The following is a 13,317-nucleotide window of genomic DNA, read 5'->3' on the forward strand; positions in this document are numbered from 1 at the left end:
ATTAAGAGCTGGGGGGTGAAAACTTTTGAACACAATGAAGATTTCCAACTTTTTCTTATTTTGTTGAAATGTAATTTTTTTTTCCATTGAGCTCTGCCCTTCGTAAGCAACAGAACATACTTGTATGTTTCCCGGAACACAAATCGAGTACAATTTACCTTGATCTTCAAATTCCAAAAGTTTTCACCCCCAGTTCTTAATGCATCTTGTTTCCTTCCGGAGCATCAGTGAACGTTTGAACCTTTTTTAATAGTTGTGTTTGAGTACCTCAGTGTGAAAAGATGTATCTCAAAATCATACAGTCACTGCTGGAAAGGGTTCAAATATGCAAAGATGCTGGAAAACTGAAGAATCTGCAGGACCTGAAGGATTTTTCTGAAGAACAGATCTCAGTTTAACGGTTCAGAACGAACATGGTGGTCAAGACTCATGCACAACCATCAAAAAAACAGAAATACAGTCGTGGATCATCAGGTAACAGCACACAGTATTAAGAACCAAGGGTTCCCAAACTTTTGAATGGGGCTATTTTAATAATTTCAGCATTTTTTTTTTGTGTTGTGGACTAAATGTAAACATCTTTTATGTACAATATCTTACTCAGGACAGGACTAAATAAAAAAATTACATACTTTTAGTATGATCTCTCTTGTTTTGTTAAAATTATTCACATTTTCACAGATTCCGCAAGGGGTTCCCAAACTTTCGCATGCCACTGTATCTATCTATCGAACTATCTATCTCTTTATCTCTTTAAACACTCTGGACTAAAACATGTCAAAAGCAGTTAGTGGGAGACGTGCACGAACAGCAGATTATTCCATCTGACCTAAACTTTTCAAAATTGATTTTGGTAAATCAATGTTTTGTTCATAAGTTGCAACATCAGCAGCAACTCAAACGACGTTTTGTGATCCAGCCGGGGCGTGTTGTTAAATGTGTTGTTGGGAGTTGTAGTCTTTTGTCTGCTTCTCATAATACAGTTCAAACGGCTAGTGAACAATATAAGACTGCATATCCCATGAGGCACTGCGGCATTGATATCTTAAGTGCCCGACGACATCAAACCGCAACACGCTTGTTGATAAAATAAAATAAAAAATGCTACACATAATAAAATATCTAAAAATAAAATGCTTGTTTTGGCTTAGAGCATTAACTTGAGGTGAATATAATGTACTTCAGTTATTTGAGAAATAAGTTGGCATTTCTTATACAAGAATTTTAAATTTGTTACCATAGCAAATCTTAAAGACAGGCTTCATATACACAATTTATATGTACATTTTAATAAATCATCTGTATTACTCAGTTGAAAAAGATCTATAAATCCCAGTACAATGAAATAAAAAACTTTCCCCATAAGTGTTTATGGTTGCAACACTTTGAACATTACAAAAATTGAAAATCTAGCAATATTGTATGCTTAATAAAATGCAAAGAGAATGTATGGCAAAATTGTGCAATAGAAGTATGTAATAATTGACATCACATCTCATCTCCTGCTGGTTGATGTTACCATGTCGAGTCATAAGTTGAAGTTCGAGCGAAACTTTTCATGTGTTTTAGTGAAAACAAAAGATTTTGTGTCTCCATCAGTGTTTGTGTGTTCATTTGTCTTTGAAGAGTGTGTGTGTCTTGAGATTTGTCTGTTTTGTTTGTGGGTTGTGTGTTTCAGACACACTGGTGAGCCGGGCGGAGGTCACAGCTGTGGAAAAAGACATCAATTTTATAAGAATTATGTAAGCAACTTTTGTCAGAATATTGTAGGGCGGGGGGTTTTCAAAATGGGGTCTGTGAGAAAGTTTAGGGGGGAAAAAAAGTATAAAAAAATTTAACGTCTAACCAAATAAATAAACAAATAAAAGTATTAAATATAAATACAAATTAATTCAAACGTATAATAAATAAAATAATTATTGTTTTTAAAAAAATATATAATAATTTTTTAAAAGAAATACATAGTTTTAAAATAAAAAATATTTAAATAAATAAAACATGGTGCTATAGTGGACAGGGTACTAAAAAATATAATTATAACAATTTAAACTAAATATTTCCAAACTAATATAATATTTTTTATAATACTTATTATCACAGTATTATTTAAAACTTATACAAGAAAATATATAGCTGCCCTCTTAATTTTAAGGCACATAGAAAATAAAATAAAAATTGTATATATATATATATATATATATATATATATATATATATATATATATATATATATATATATATATATATATGCACATTTATGCCTCTGTCTTGCCTGACTTGTATGAGTTTGATCATCCTCAGAGTGCGGCTCGCTTTTTCCCCTATGGACGCATATGTGTAGATAGAACAGAAGGTGAGGTTTCTTTTGCCCAGAATTTGTTTAACCTAAATAGATGTTGTATTTCTTTGTTGTCTTACTAACACTGTTAACTCAAGGTTTTTTGAGTTCTCAGGCCGAGTTTGAGCTGTTCAATGCACCAATCCAACTCTCAACTCAGCAGCTCATCAGGACTCCAACACACTCAGTTACAAAGTCAAATTATTTATTTATCTTTGTCACAGTTTATACATATAAACACAACACATCCATATTCCATCATCTGTTTTCTTCTTCTTGTGTTTTTTAGCATTGGCAGGAGTGCCAGCGGTTTGTGCTGCTGTTTTAGTGTCCTCACCACTCCAGCCATCCGAGTATTTCTCATTTTCCAGTATTCTGGGTGTTTCTGGAAAGTATGATCAAACAGAGGGCATTTCCAAAGCATTTATCTGGCCCTTAGACTGCATGTTACAAAGTCTACAAAATGACACGTAAATTCAATACATTCAGCTGGAATTGTTTGTAGGGCAATCTTACCTTGTTTCCAGGTGATTTTTTTCTGCAGTAGCTGAAGCTTCAATCTTCTGATATCACAAATACACTAGTAGTCTGCTCTTTTATATGAAGAAACACAGCTGATCACATGTCAAGTTTCCAGAATTAGTACACTACTTCTGCTCGAAGCGTTGGATTTTCAGATATAATTACTGACTTTTAACTATGCTTGTGTGAATAACCAATGTGTGTGCACTAAACAAAGGATTCCGCCTATAATACATTTAAAGTTTCCTACTGCAGTGCAATAAAATGTGCCCTCCTTTGGCAATGGTGACACAAGACTGCATTCAAAATATTGGATCTATGAAAGCAAGGATTGTTGCAATATTATACCAAATTCACTGGCTATTATTAAAAAGGACGGTTGTTTTTACATGGTTATGTAATCGGCACCAAACTGGTTCAGGGCTACAAATGGAAGGATTTTAAAAGCTTCTAACACGGATGTTTTAAGAAAATTGTTGATTAAATGTTCATATAACGCCATTTGAAATTTATAAACGGTTTTAGTCTGATTCATTCGCAAAAACAGACCAAACAGCCTTTTACAATTACATCAAACCCGCGCTAAAATTATTATAAATAATAAATATGAAGAATAGTAAATTCTGAACCTCGCTCATCCAGCCAATGAGATTCGACATGGGCGTGGCTTAGCCCGCGCATAGACGTCACTGACTGTATAAATACAGGGCAGTTCGTTCTATGCGTAACTGACGTAACGTTCGTTATTGTGGGTTTGACGGATTAATCGAAACAAAAAAAATCGTAAGTATCATAAACGGTTGCCCTTATACCAACAAAAAATATTATATTGTATTAAGCCTTTTAAATGTCGTGTTTATAAAACATTTGATAATACAGAAAACATCTTCAGTCGGCGTTTTGTGTTTGGATTCGTAAATGGCGGTTTTATATCTTTTTTTGTTGCGGTAGCAACAAGCTAAGCTAGCGAGCTAGTATTTACTTCTGCTTTACTTCAGAAGTTCGTTCACGGTTTTTAACTCTAATAATTTGTTTTTAACACGTAGTCTCGCAAAACTGACGCTTTTTTACATTTTATTGAAACGCTTTCAGGCGACAGTTATTGAGTTGTCGGTGTAGACAAAGACAAGGCTGTAATTGGTTCTCTTCGGCGCCATGTTCCAAAGAAAGACCGAAACGTGCCTGTGTCTCATCCCGAGATGGTGGACTTCTCTCAGGCTGTTACGTCTTAGTTTACCGGGTGTTTCTGATCGATTTTCCCGTAATTGAATGGAACGTGGCTTCTATGTAGTACTAGTGGCTTAATGGGTGACTGAAAGTCGCTGCCTTTGAAGATTTTTGCCTTCAAGGCTATGTGTGTGTGTTGAGTGGGACTCCGTTATGTGTGTGTGTGACCCAGTGTCCCACTGTGATCAAATTACTGATTCGCTCTTCTATCTGCTAATGTAAGTTACACGTGACTTTGTATGCACTTTAATGCTTAAAAACGTTTATAGAATTTTACATTGTCACCTCGTTTACCTTTTTTAGGTTTCAGTTTAGATTTAATCTCCTAAATGTTGTAAGCCACTTATTTAGGATATTGTCATGGTTTCTCAAACACTAAATGTAACTGTTATTGGAGCGGGACAGACGCTGGAGTTTTGTCGCGGATGACGTCATGTCGCACGGAATTCCCCCGCGGCTGTTTTTGTATATCATCGGTTTTTGTTTCTCTTTAGGCTTCATTAGAGTGCCATGGCACGTACTAAACAGACCGCCCGTAAATCCACCGGTGGTAAAGCCCCCAGGAAGCAGCTGGCCACAAAGGCTGCCAGGAAGAGTGCGCCCTCCACCGGTGGAGTCAAGAAGCCCCACAGATACCGGTGAGAAACACTGAACACGTGTAGTAGGTTTGTTTTCGTGAGCATTCTGCTCAAATTCAGTATATGCATGAGATTATATTCAGCTTATACACTATAATGTATATACATTATGACTTAGTTTAAAAATGATGTATACATGCAGTAAATGCAAGATAATGTGCATATAAATTTATCTGGCACATTTTGTTAAATATAAATGAACTGAATATGTAATTACTGTAAAAATATTTTAAATGTATTTCTCGTACACGCTATGTATATACATGATTTAGTTACATTTATCTACAGTATGTGATACTTGCAGTATATAGAAAATATAATGCAAATAAAACCTTTATATTTACAAGAAATTGTGTATATGCTGAATTTACATGAAGATGGTTTATGCTATGTTTATTTTACATGTATTCAGTATATACAGTATAATGAACATTACATGGTGCATATGCTGAATATTGTAGATGCTTTATATTTAGTATATGCATTGTGTAGACACTGAATCATTTCTAAACATTTGTCTGTGTTCAGTGTATAGACGCAGTTATTTTTATATGCATTTAGTATATTCAAAGTACAATGTTATATGCACTATTGTTAAACAACAATGTACTCTCTCAATAACAGTGAGTCAATTTGTAATCTTCTGCTTGGTTTCCCCCTTAGCCCTGGAACTGTGGCTCTTCGTGAGATCCGCCGGTATCAGAAGTCCACAGAGTTGCTGATTCGCAAGCTTCCTTTCCAGCGTCTGGTTCGTGAGATCGCTCAAGACTTCAAGACTGACTTGCGTTTCCAGAGCGCTGCTATCGGCGCCTTGCAGGTGTGTTTTCTAGTTCTGGCTTGTGAAGATCTACTACACTTTCTGTTTGTTGGTCGCTTGTAATGATGTTTTCTCATTCTGATTTGTAGGAGGCAAGCGAAGCATACCTGGTGGGTCTGTTTGAGGACACTAACTTGTGCGCCATCCACGCCAAACGTGTCACCATTATGCCCAAAGACATCCAGTTGGCCCGACGAATCCGGGGAGAGCGAGCTTAAACTTTTTACTATATACTCAACTTTTTTTTTTTGTGTGTGTGGAGGAATATATGGGGGTGGGGTTTGATGTGTGGGAGGGGCATCGGGGTTCTTACACTCTTGACTTTAAATGCCTGTGTAGTTTATTTTTTTGTATTTCTTTTTTGGTAGTTGATGTAAGGGAGGGGTATCTTGTGGTTGATAGTGGGGGGGTGGGGGTGGGCATCAGAACATTCCGGGAGCTCCTCAGGGTTTTAAAGTTTGAATTTTAGACTTTCATATGCATCTGACTAGTCTGCATGATTCATGGGTTAGAATGTGTCCATTTTATTTCGAGCATTATATTGGGTTTCTCTTCTGTTGTGGCCATTTGGTTGTAAATAAACTTAACACTACCTCAATGTTTCTTGCGGTGTTCATCATTTTGTCCTCAGGAGGGTTTAAGATGCCATGATATTTTAACTCGAAGCTGTAAATTGAGTCTTTCCAACACAACACAAACTACTTTATATACAAAGTGTGAGTAATGTGTTCTAGATCCTAATAATGACAAAATCCAGTGGCATGTTGATGCAGAAAAAATCAATATGAGAAAGCAAAATATGTTTTTAATGAGCAGGGCAAAGTATTTCACCCACTTTTAGTTTGACTTTCAGAAGTAATAAAACTTGTTTCGCAGTCTGTTTTTAACCATAAACAATTTTTACCTGCCCTCTTTGATTATGTAATTCTAAAATGAGTTTAAAGTGATGCTCGAGCTGTAAAATAAAGTGTTCAACAATAGTTCCCTGATGACATTATTTATAAACTAGCAGTCACCCCACAATTACAATTCAGAATTTTTTACATTATGCTTTCAATACAATGCTGCTGACTTTACAATCTTCGATTTAAGTCCAGCTGCAGATGATCCATTTCAATAAAAAAACACTTTCAAGAGCACAGAGTGTGGACAGTCAATTGGATGATCCTCCGCTAGGAAAGTTTACTTCTGAACTATAAATAAACATTACAAATCGAAAATGTCCCTTTTAAGCCACTATGATGGTTTGTTTTTGATGCCGACGTCCTCCTGCTCTTCATCGGACTGCAGTCCTGGTAGATGTTCATAGAGGTTTTTCTCCAGAGACTTGTCGATCTCGCTCTCTTTCCTGAACATGCACCAGACGAGGAAGCCCACTCCAATGATGCTGATGGGCAGAACTTTCCACCAGGGACGCTGGTACGTGCTGCCCATTGAACGGTCCACTCTCCAGGTTCGGTGGCTGGCTTTGCTGGTTGAGAACTGGATGGGTTTGGATGCTTCATCATCATCTGGAGGTTTTCCGGGCTTTGCATTAAGCGGTGATGTCACGGACAGCATCCTTCTGACACATGGTCTACAGAGATAACAGATTACATTTAAAATGCCATAAATAACATTACAGAATATCAGGAATAAATGCAATGCTTCTTTATGCCTAAAAAATAAAATATGAGTTGCACAGAGATCCCTCTAGCCAAGGTCATCTGACAATTTAAGAGATCATAAAAGAGTGTTTAAAGAAGAATCGGTCAGAAATCTGTTCAAAAACAATTTCTGTTCATTAAAGGTTTGTTTTAATTAATGTACAATACAAAGCAATCTGGTTGCATAAATTCTACTGAGGCTATATATAATCTAACCAAGGAAAAATTATTCACTTGCCTTAAATTTGCGTGTCTTCGGCTTGTAAAAATACTGTGACCTAAAGAAAACCGTGATAAATGCACGCAGACTTGTGACATCTTGAGAGTTTCTTGGTTTCTTCAAAACAGGCGTTAGTCTCTCAGGTCATATAACGAGTGCCACTCTAAACTCTGTCCGGGAGGAAAACTATAAACAAATGAAATGTAGTTCCGCTTTGCTATGTAGTCGTTTTAAATAAAATAGCTTGTCTGATCAATCCATATATATTTTAGAGTGGCACGTTATAATACAAATGTTGTTAAAATGGTATTGTATGCAGAGTATTATAAAAATACGCGACGATAAATTTAAGGACTACATTTCCCAGAAGTCTAATCTCCAACCAATCAGAGATACAGATCTTGCTTAGCCGCAGGAACGTCATCAGACATGGCGCTATCTGTCAACACGTGATTGTGAAGAAATATTGAAAAATCTTTGTTTTCTTTGGAAGTCAGTGTTTGTATATCTTTAGGGGAATCATGTTTATACTTCTATAAACTCATTACGCAATTATGATGGCTTTCCTGAATTAGTAATATTTGTTTAAGTGTTCTGGCTAGGTTATAGTGCATGATTATGTATCTGCTCATATATATATATATATATATATATATATATATACGTTTAATTACGTTGTTTAATGTATTTGAAATAAGTATCTTATGTTTACATTATCCTTCATAAATTATTAGTATCTGCTGATTTGCTACTCGTTTTTATCAATGCTGATTAGAAAAAAAAATAGAAATCTGAAAAGAACAGCAAGGGGGGCAAGGAGAAGAGCAAGATACAGCAGATGCCGAAAAGAAGAGCTAAACAGGTAGTCTGGAATAGACCTGAACTTTGAACAAAACAATAAAAATGAACCGTTTTTTTTTTTGCTTGTATAAATTTGTTACTTATACAATTTCATTCATTCAAATAATGAGTCGTATTGTGATTATTGTGAATACATACAACTCGGCATTACATAAAATAAAATGATTGATGTGTTTTTTTATTTATTAATCTAAAAGTAGGCAATGTTATGTCTTTTTTAAATTATGTTTAAAAATGTAACAAGAGAGGTCTGCCCTGTCTATAACATTTGTTTTTTTTTGTATTTCACTAACAGTGTTGGGGAAAAGTTATTTTTAAAAGTAAAGCATTAGAATATTGCTTTACTCACTAAAAATGTAACCGTTACCTTTTATGCAAATAATGCTTTATATTACTTTTGCATTACTTTTTTTATTTAGAGTGCAGCCATTGGTTAATGACATAGGATCAAATACATAAATGATATTAATGTTATTTAACATTTAATCATGACAGGTTTGCATCATATCGAGTGTTTGCGTATCACCGTTTTTAATCAGATTTGAGAATTACTGAATGTTTTTGTGCACTTGAGTTAAGTACATGCATGTTCACGTTCAGTCTAGAACACAGCGCACACAACTAGCGTTGAAAAGTAACTTGGATATTTTCTTGAAAATGTAAAAGTAATGCATTACTTTAGTTACTTGAAAGTGTAATCTGATTTTGTAACTAATTGTGTAAAAATTGCTTATCATTCTGAAGCAGTCAGTGGCCTACTTTTCTTTTAAGCTGTCTCAGAAACATGCGCTATGTTTGATTCTTAATCGATAACTTTCTCTGAACATCGTTTATTTATTGAATATAATGTAAACAGTTTTTGTCATAATGTTCAAATAAAATAGTATGTAACTTTTACACTCGGCATCACTGCTAAAGCTAGTACAAGCGGACTACATTTCCCATAATGCCATACGTGGGCTCGTTCTTTTGACGTCACACATCTCGCCAGGTACAGGAGTCCATCGTGCTAAATGAAAACAACTGTTACATAAACTTCATTAATTACGCGCGAGTTTGTCGCGTGTGCAAACGGAGTCACGTTTTGGGTAAAGTAACTTTATTTAACGTTTTGTTTGGATTTTTTCTCGCCAGCGCATTGCAAAAATTATGCAAAAAAAATCACAAATCTAATACTTTTAGTAGATATGGATTTTTAGTTGTCCGACTCTCATTTGCTATTGCGATGTAAACAAAAGTTGACTTTTTGCATGCGCATGCAAATTACATTTTGGTGGTTTTCATGTCTTTATGTGTTTTTTTTAGAAGGATAATGGCAGAGAAACCTCAGCTGGTCAATAATTTACCAGAGGACATTGAGACTGATGAGTGCATGAGCACATATACACACATCTACAGCCCTGATCTGCTCATGTAAGCACAATACACACTGAAGTTTTCATTCTTTTGCATTTGAAATCCCTGCATCGTTCAATATGCATACATGCACTGCAGTTCAAAAGTTTGGAATCAGTGAGATTTTGAAGTATGTTTTTCATTTGAAGAAGTTTTTTTTCTGCTGATCAAGGCTGCATTTATTTAATCGGGAATACACAAAATGTAAAACGTTGTGAAATATTATTGCATTTTAAAATAACAGTTTTCTGTTTTAATATACTTTAAGATATAATTTATTGCTTTGATGAATAAAAGGTTAAAAAGAACAGCACTTATTTAAAATATAAAATTTTGTAACAATATACACTATCATTCAAAAGTTTGAGGTCAGTCATTTTATTTAATACATTTTTTTTTAAAGAAATGAATGCTTTTATTCAGCAAGTGTGTTAAATTGATAAAAAAGTATCACAGATTAAAAAAAAAAAAAATAATAATAATAATATTTAGCAGCACAATGGTTTCCTACATTGATAATAAATCAGCATATTATTATGATTTCTGAAGATCAATTGACACTGAAGACTGTAGTAATGATGCTGAAAATTCAGCTGCGCATCACAGAAATAAATTATATTTTAAAATATATTAAAATAGAAAACCATTACTTTAAATGGTAATAATATTTAACAATATTAAATAATAATAAATAACAATAATAGTTTTTTTTCTGTATTTTTTGTCAAATAAATGCAGCCTTTGTGAGCAGAAGAGACCTTTTTTTAAAAAGACATTACAAATCTTACTGATCCCAAACAAACAGCAGATATGTATACATATATATACATATATAGAGAGAGAGAGATTTTTGTGTGTGTGCAGTGATCAGGTGGCCTTTATAACTGGTGGCGGATCAGGTATTGGGTTTCGAATAGCAGAAGTTCTGATGAGGTGAGTTCCTCTGTAGTTTCTCGCTCTCAACACTTTGTCCATGACTCAACCTCTCAGCTCGACCTTTTTAAATTTATTTTTTACTCATGATAAATTTTATAATGACATACATATAGATCTTAAACCTTTGTGACTTTCAATAGCATGTTGTCTTCTCAAGCCTGCAACTTCAGATTCGTCTGAATAAGTTGATCGGAGCTTCATATTTTTTTTATTTATATTTTTACTGTTTTCAATCAGGCATGGGTGTGACACGGTCATCGCCAGCAGAAATCTGGAGAAACTCACCGAGGTACTGTCTCTACAAATCCTCAGCAGCTCACTGATGTCCTTACTCTGATTAACTCATCTCTATGTGTTTGTGTGGTTTAGGCTGCAAAAAAGTTAAGCAGCACTACAAGCAGACGGTGTTTGCCGATTGGCATGGATGTGCGTAAACCAGAGACGATTTCTACTGCCATGGATGAAACCTTGAAGACTTTTGGACATGTTGACATACTTATTAACAGTAAGGCTTGAGTTAGTTGGCCAAACACAGTGCATTATCCTTTGATTAAAAACATGTTTTCATGTCCCAAACATACAGAGATCTTGATTCTGTAGATATAATGATGTTGATAATCAGATAAATACCCTCTGACTACGTTTTTTTTATTATTGTCTAATGTGCGGTTACATATTATGCGAGCACATGTCTTTTTAAAAATAGTCATACAGTTTTTTGCTTTTTCACAGATGCTGCAGGTAATTTCTTGTGTCCAGCTACATCGCTGTCATTTAACGCTTTCAAGACCGTAATGGAGATCGACACTATGGGAACTTTCAACACCAGTAAAGTCATCTATGACAAATGGTTCAAGGTACAGATAGACGTACATTTCAAGAATTTTATTACTAAAATATCTCACTTCTCTGCTTTTTTTCTCACATGTAGAGAGCCATCTGTATGAAGCAGTGGTTTATATTCAGTCTCATATAGTTTGTGGCTTTATTTCTTTATCTCAGGATCATGGCGGCTCCATTGTCAACATTTCTGCCACGCTGGGATACAGAGGTCAGGCTCTCCAGGTGCATGCTGGGTCAGCGAAGGCTGCAAACGGTTAGTTTAAATTTTTGGTTTATGTTCTGCATAATTTTTATAAAGTCATATGTTTGTATTTAAAATGTAAATAAATAATAAGTATTTATTTGAGTAACAATGGTGCATGACAGACGAAAAAAAAAAACGATACATAAGATAATAGTATGCTTATTAATAAATCTAAAACTAGTATGACGACTGATGTTCCTCATTTGTATGTCGAATAAAAACATGGAGTTGGATAAAAGAGGGGAATACATCATATTGCATCTGGTGTGTAAAGATGGAATGAAATCAAAATTCTCTTATTTATTTTAATTCATGTTGCTGGTCTAATTGTTAATGATTTATTCTTGTATATATTTTATTTAATGTATTTATTCATGCTTTTTGACCCTATAATGCCAGATGCAATTTATGTTTCAAGTTAACTGTGAAGATATGATATGTCCTAAATCCTGAAAAGACAGATTTGACCCAATTAACTATATTTAAAATAAATGTTTATTGAAATAAATTAAAAAAATGTAAAAAGAATTCTAAATATCAACAAAAAAAATACTAGTGTATCAAGGATACTAAAATAGGGACTAATAATTATCTGCATATGTGTATTTATATATTGTTATTATTTTATTTTAATTTGACCCTCTAACTTTAGCACTCACTAATCTAATTCTATTCTTTATAAAAAACTAATCTAACTACCTTTGTAATCTTTTTTTGTATTCTATTTTCTTTTCATTAATTATACAATTATAAAAAAGACCTCAATCACTAGTTTGCTCTTTATTTTTTCTATTCTGTCTGTTTTCTTTTTATTTATTATATTCTTTAAAAGCTCTTGCTACGTGTACTGTGTTAACCTAACTGAGACTTGTTATAGCACTTATATATCATTGCTCTTTTTGTTGTTTTTGATTGCTTCCACTGTCCTCATTTGTAAGTCTCTTTGTATAAAAGCGTCTGCTAAATGAATAAATGTAAATGTAAATGTGTTTGTAGATGCCATGACGAGGCACTTGGCGGTCGAGTGGGGCCCCAGTGGTGTGAGGGTGAACACAGTGGCTCCGGGGCCCATCTCTGGCACAGAGGGATACCGTAGACTGGGTAAGACCGGTTGTGTGACCTAACTGTAATTTCACTATATCTTTCTCTTTCACCATCACTATTGTTGTTTCAGGTGGTTCACATGCCGAGTCAGCGGGGGTTTTCTGCAGCATCCCACTGCAAAGAGCCGGCAATAAGACGGAGATCGCACATGCAGTTCTTTTCCTGGCCAGCCGCGCGGCTTCATACATCACCGGCGCGATACTGGTCTCCGACGGAGGGGCGTGGCTTACCTCGGCCAATGACGTGGAGCGGCTGCTGGGTATTATCTCATCTCGCGCTGCAAAACTATGAACAGACGACACCACACACAGGTGTGTGTGCCTGTGCTAGAAGACAGGTGTTTCATAGTTATAAAGGACTGAACTGATTAACATAAATCAGTAATTAGAATAATTATTTAAATGTTCAACACACTTAGGAGAAATCTTTTTTTTCTAAATCATGCAATCTTTTTTTTTATTCTACTACTGTGTGATTGACCTTTTGAATATGTGGGTAACGCTTTGGTATATAAAATCTTTTCTCT

The 13,317-nt window shown here is 34.8% G+C and overlaps 3 protein-coding genes across 6 annotated transcripts in view; 2 read left to right on the forward strand and 1 right to left on the reverse strand.

Annotated features, from left to right (window-relative positions):
* Positions 1-3,518: 3,518 nt before the first annotated feature.
* On the forward strand, positions 3,519-6,140 carry LOC132124341 (histone H3.3A). Its single transcript, XM_059535344.1, has 4 exons — positions 3,519-3,643; positions 4,582-4,725; positions 5,389-5,542; positions 5,632-6,140. The coding sequence occupies exons 2-4, from the start codon at positions 4,598-4,600 to the stop codon at positions 5,758-5,760; spliced, it is 411 nt and encodes a 136-aa protein (XP_059391327.1). The 5' UTR covers positions 3,519-3,643; positions 4,582-4,597; the 3' UTR covers positions 5,761-6,140.
* Positions 6,141-6,508: 368 nt separating this feature from the next.
* On the reverse strand, positions 6,509-7,591 carry LOC132123856 (ubiquinol-cytochrome-c reductase complex assembly factor 4-like). The gene is made up of 2 exons (XM_059534549.1): positions 7,427-7,591; positions 6,509-7,118 (listed from the first exon to the last, which is right to left on the reverse strand). Exons 1-2 carry the CDS (start codon positions 7,504-7,506, stop codon positions 6,779-6,781), a joined length of 420 nt encoding a protein of 139 aa, XP_059390532.1. The 5' UTR covers positions 7,507-7,591; the 3' UTR covers positions 6,509-6,778.
* Positions 7,592-9,217: 1,626 nt separating this feature from the next.
* Positions 9,218-13,317, forward strand: part of LOC132123857 (peroxisomal 2,4-dienoyl-CoA reductase [(3E)-enoyl-CoA-producing]) — a 4,429-nt gene continuing 329 nt past the window's right edge. Inside the window, exons 1-9 of one of the 4 annotated variants that reach the window (XM_059534551.1) lie at positions 9,218-9,357; positions 9,578-9,682; positions 10,529-10,597; positions 10,838-10,889; positions 10,970-11,105; positions 11,333-11,457; positions 11,603-11,696; positions 12,684-12,788; positions 12,862-13,050. In XM_059534551.1, the coding sequence (XP_059390534.1) occupies positions 9,582-9,682; positions 10,529-10,597; positions 10,838-10,889; positions 10,970-11,105; positions 11,333-11,457; positions 11,603-11,696; positions 12,684-12,788; positions 12,862-13,050 (871 nt within the window). In that variant the 5' untranslated portion in view covers positions 9,218-9,357; positions 9,578-9,581. Of the gene's footprint in view, positions 9,358-9,480; positions 9,497-9,574; positions 9,683-10,528; positions 10,598-10,837; positions 10,890-10,969; positions 11,106-11,332; positions 11,458-11,602; positions 11,697-12,683; positions 12,789-12,861; positions 13,103-13,317 lie in introns of those variants that run through there. The other 3 variants (XM_059534553.1, XM_059534550.1, XM_059534552.1) reach the window with 3 other exon arrangements.

This window comes from Carassius carassius, chromosome 42, assembly GCF_963082965.1.
Source record: "Carassius carassius chromosome 42, fCarCar2.1, whole genome shotgun sequence".
NCBI classification, from domain to species: Eukaryota; Metazoa; Chordata; class Actinopteri; order Cypriniformes; family Cyprinidae; genus Carassius; species Carassius carassius.

What these genes read in the sequence shown, in the direction of transcription:
- LOC132124341 (XM_059535344.1), top strand. Translation starts at nt 4,598, where the DNA reads ATGGCACGTACTAAACAGACCGCCCGTAAATCCACCGGTGGTAAAGCC. An exon ending in AAGAAGCCCCACAGATACCG is followed by an intron (nt 4,726 to 5,388) that starts GTGAGAAACACT and finishes TTTCCCCCTTAG; the next exon opens with CCCTGGAACTGTGGCTCTTC. An exon ending in CTGCTATCGGCGCCTTGCAG is followed by an intron (nt 5,543 to 5,631) that starts GTGTGTTTTCTA and finishes TCTGATTTGTAG; the next exon opens with GAGGCAAGCGAAGCATACCT.
- LOC132123856 (XM_059534549.1), bottom strand. Translation starts at nt 7,506, where the DNA reads ATGTCACAAGTCTGCGTGCATTTATCACGGTTTTCTTTAGGTCACAGT. An exon ending in CGAAGACACGCAAATTTAAG is followed by an intron (nt 7,119 to 7,426) that starts GCAAGTGAATAA and finishes TTATCTCTGTAG; the next exon opens with ACCATGTGTCAGAAGGATGC.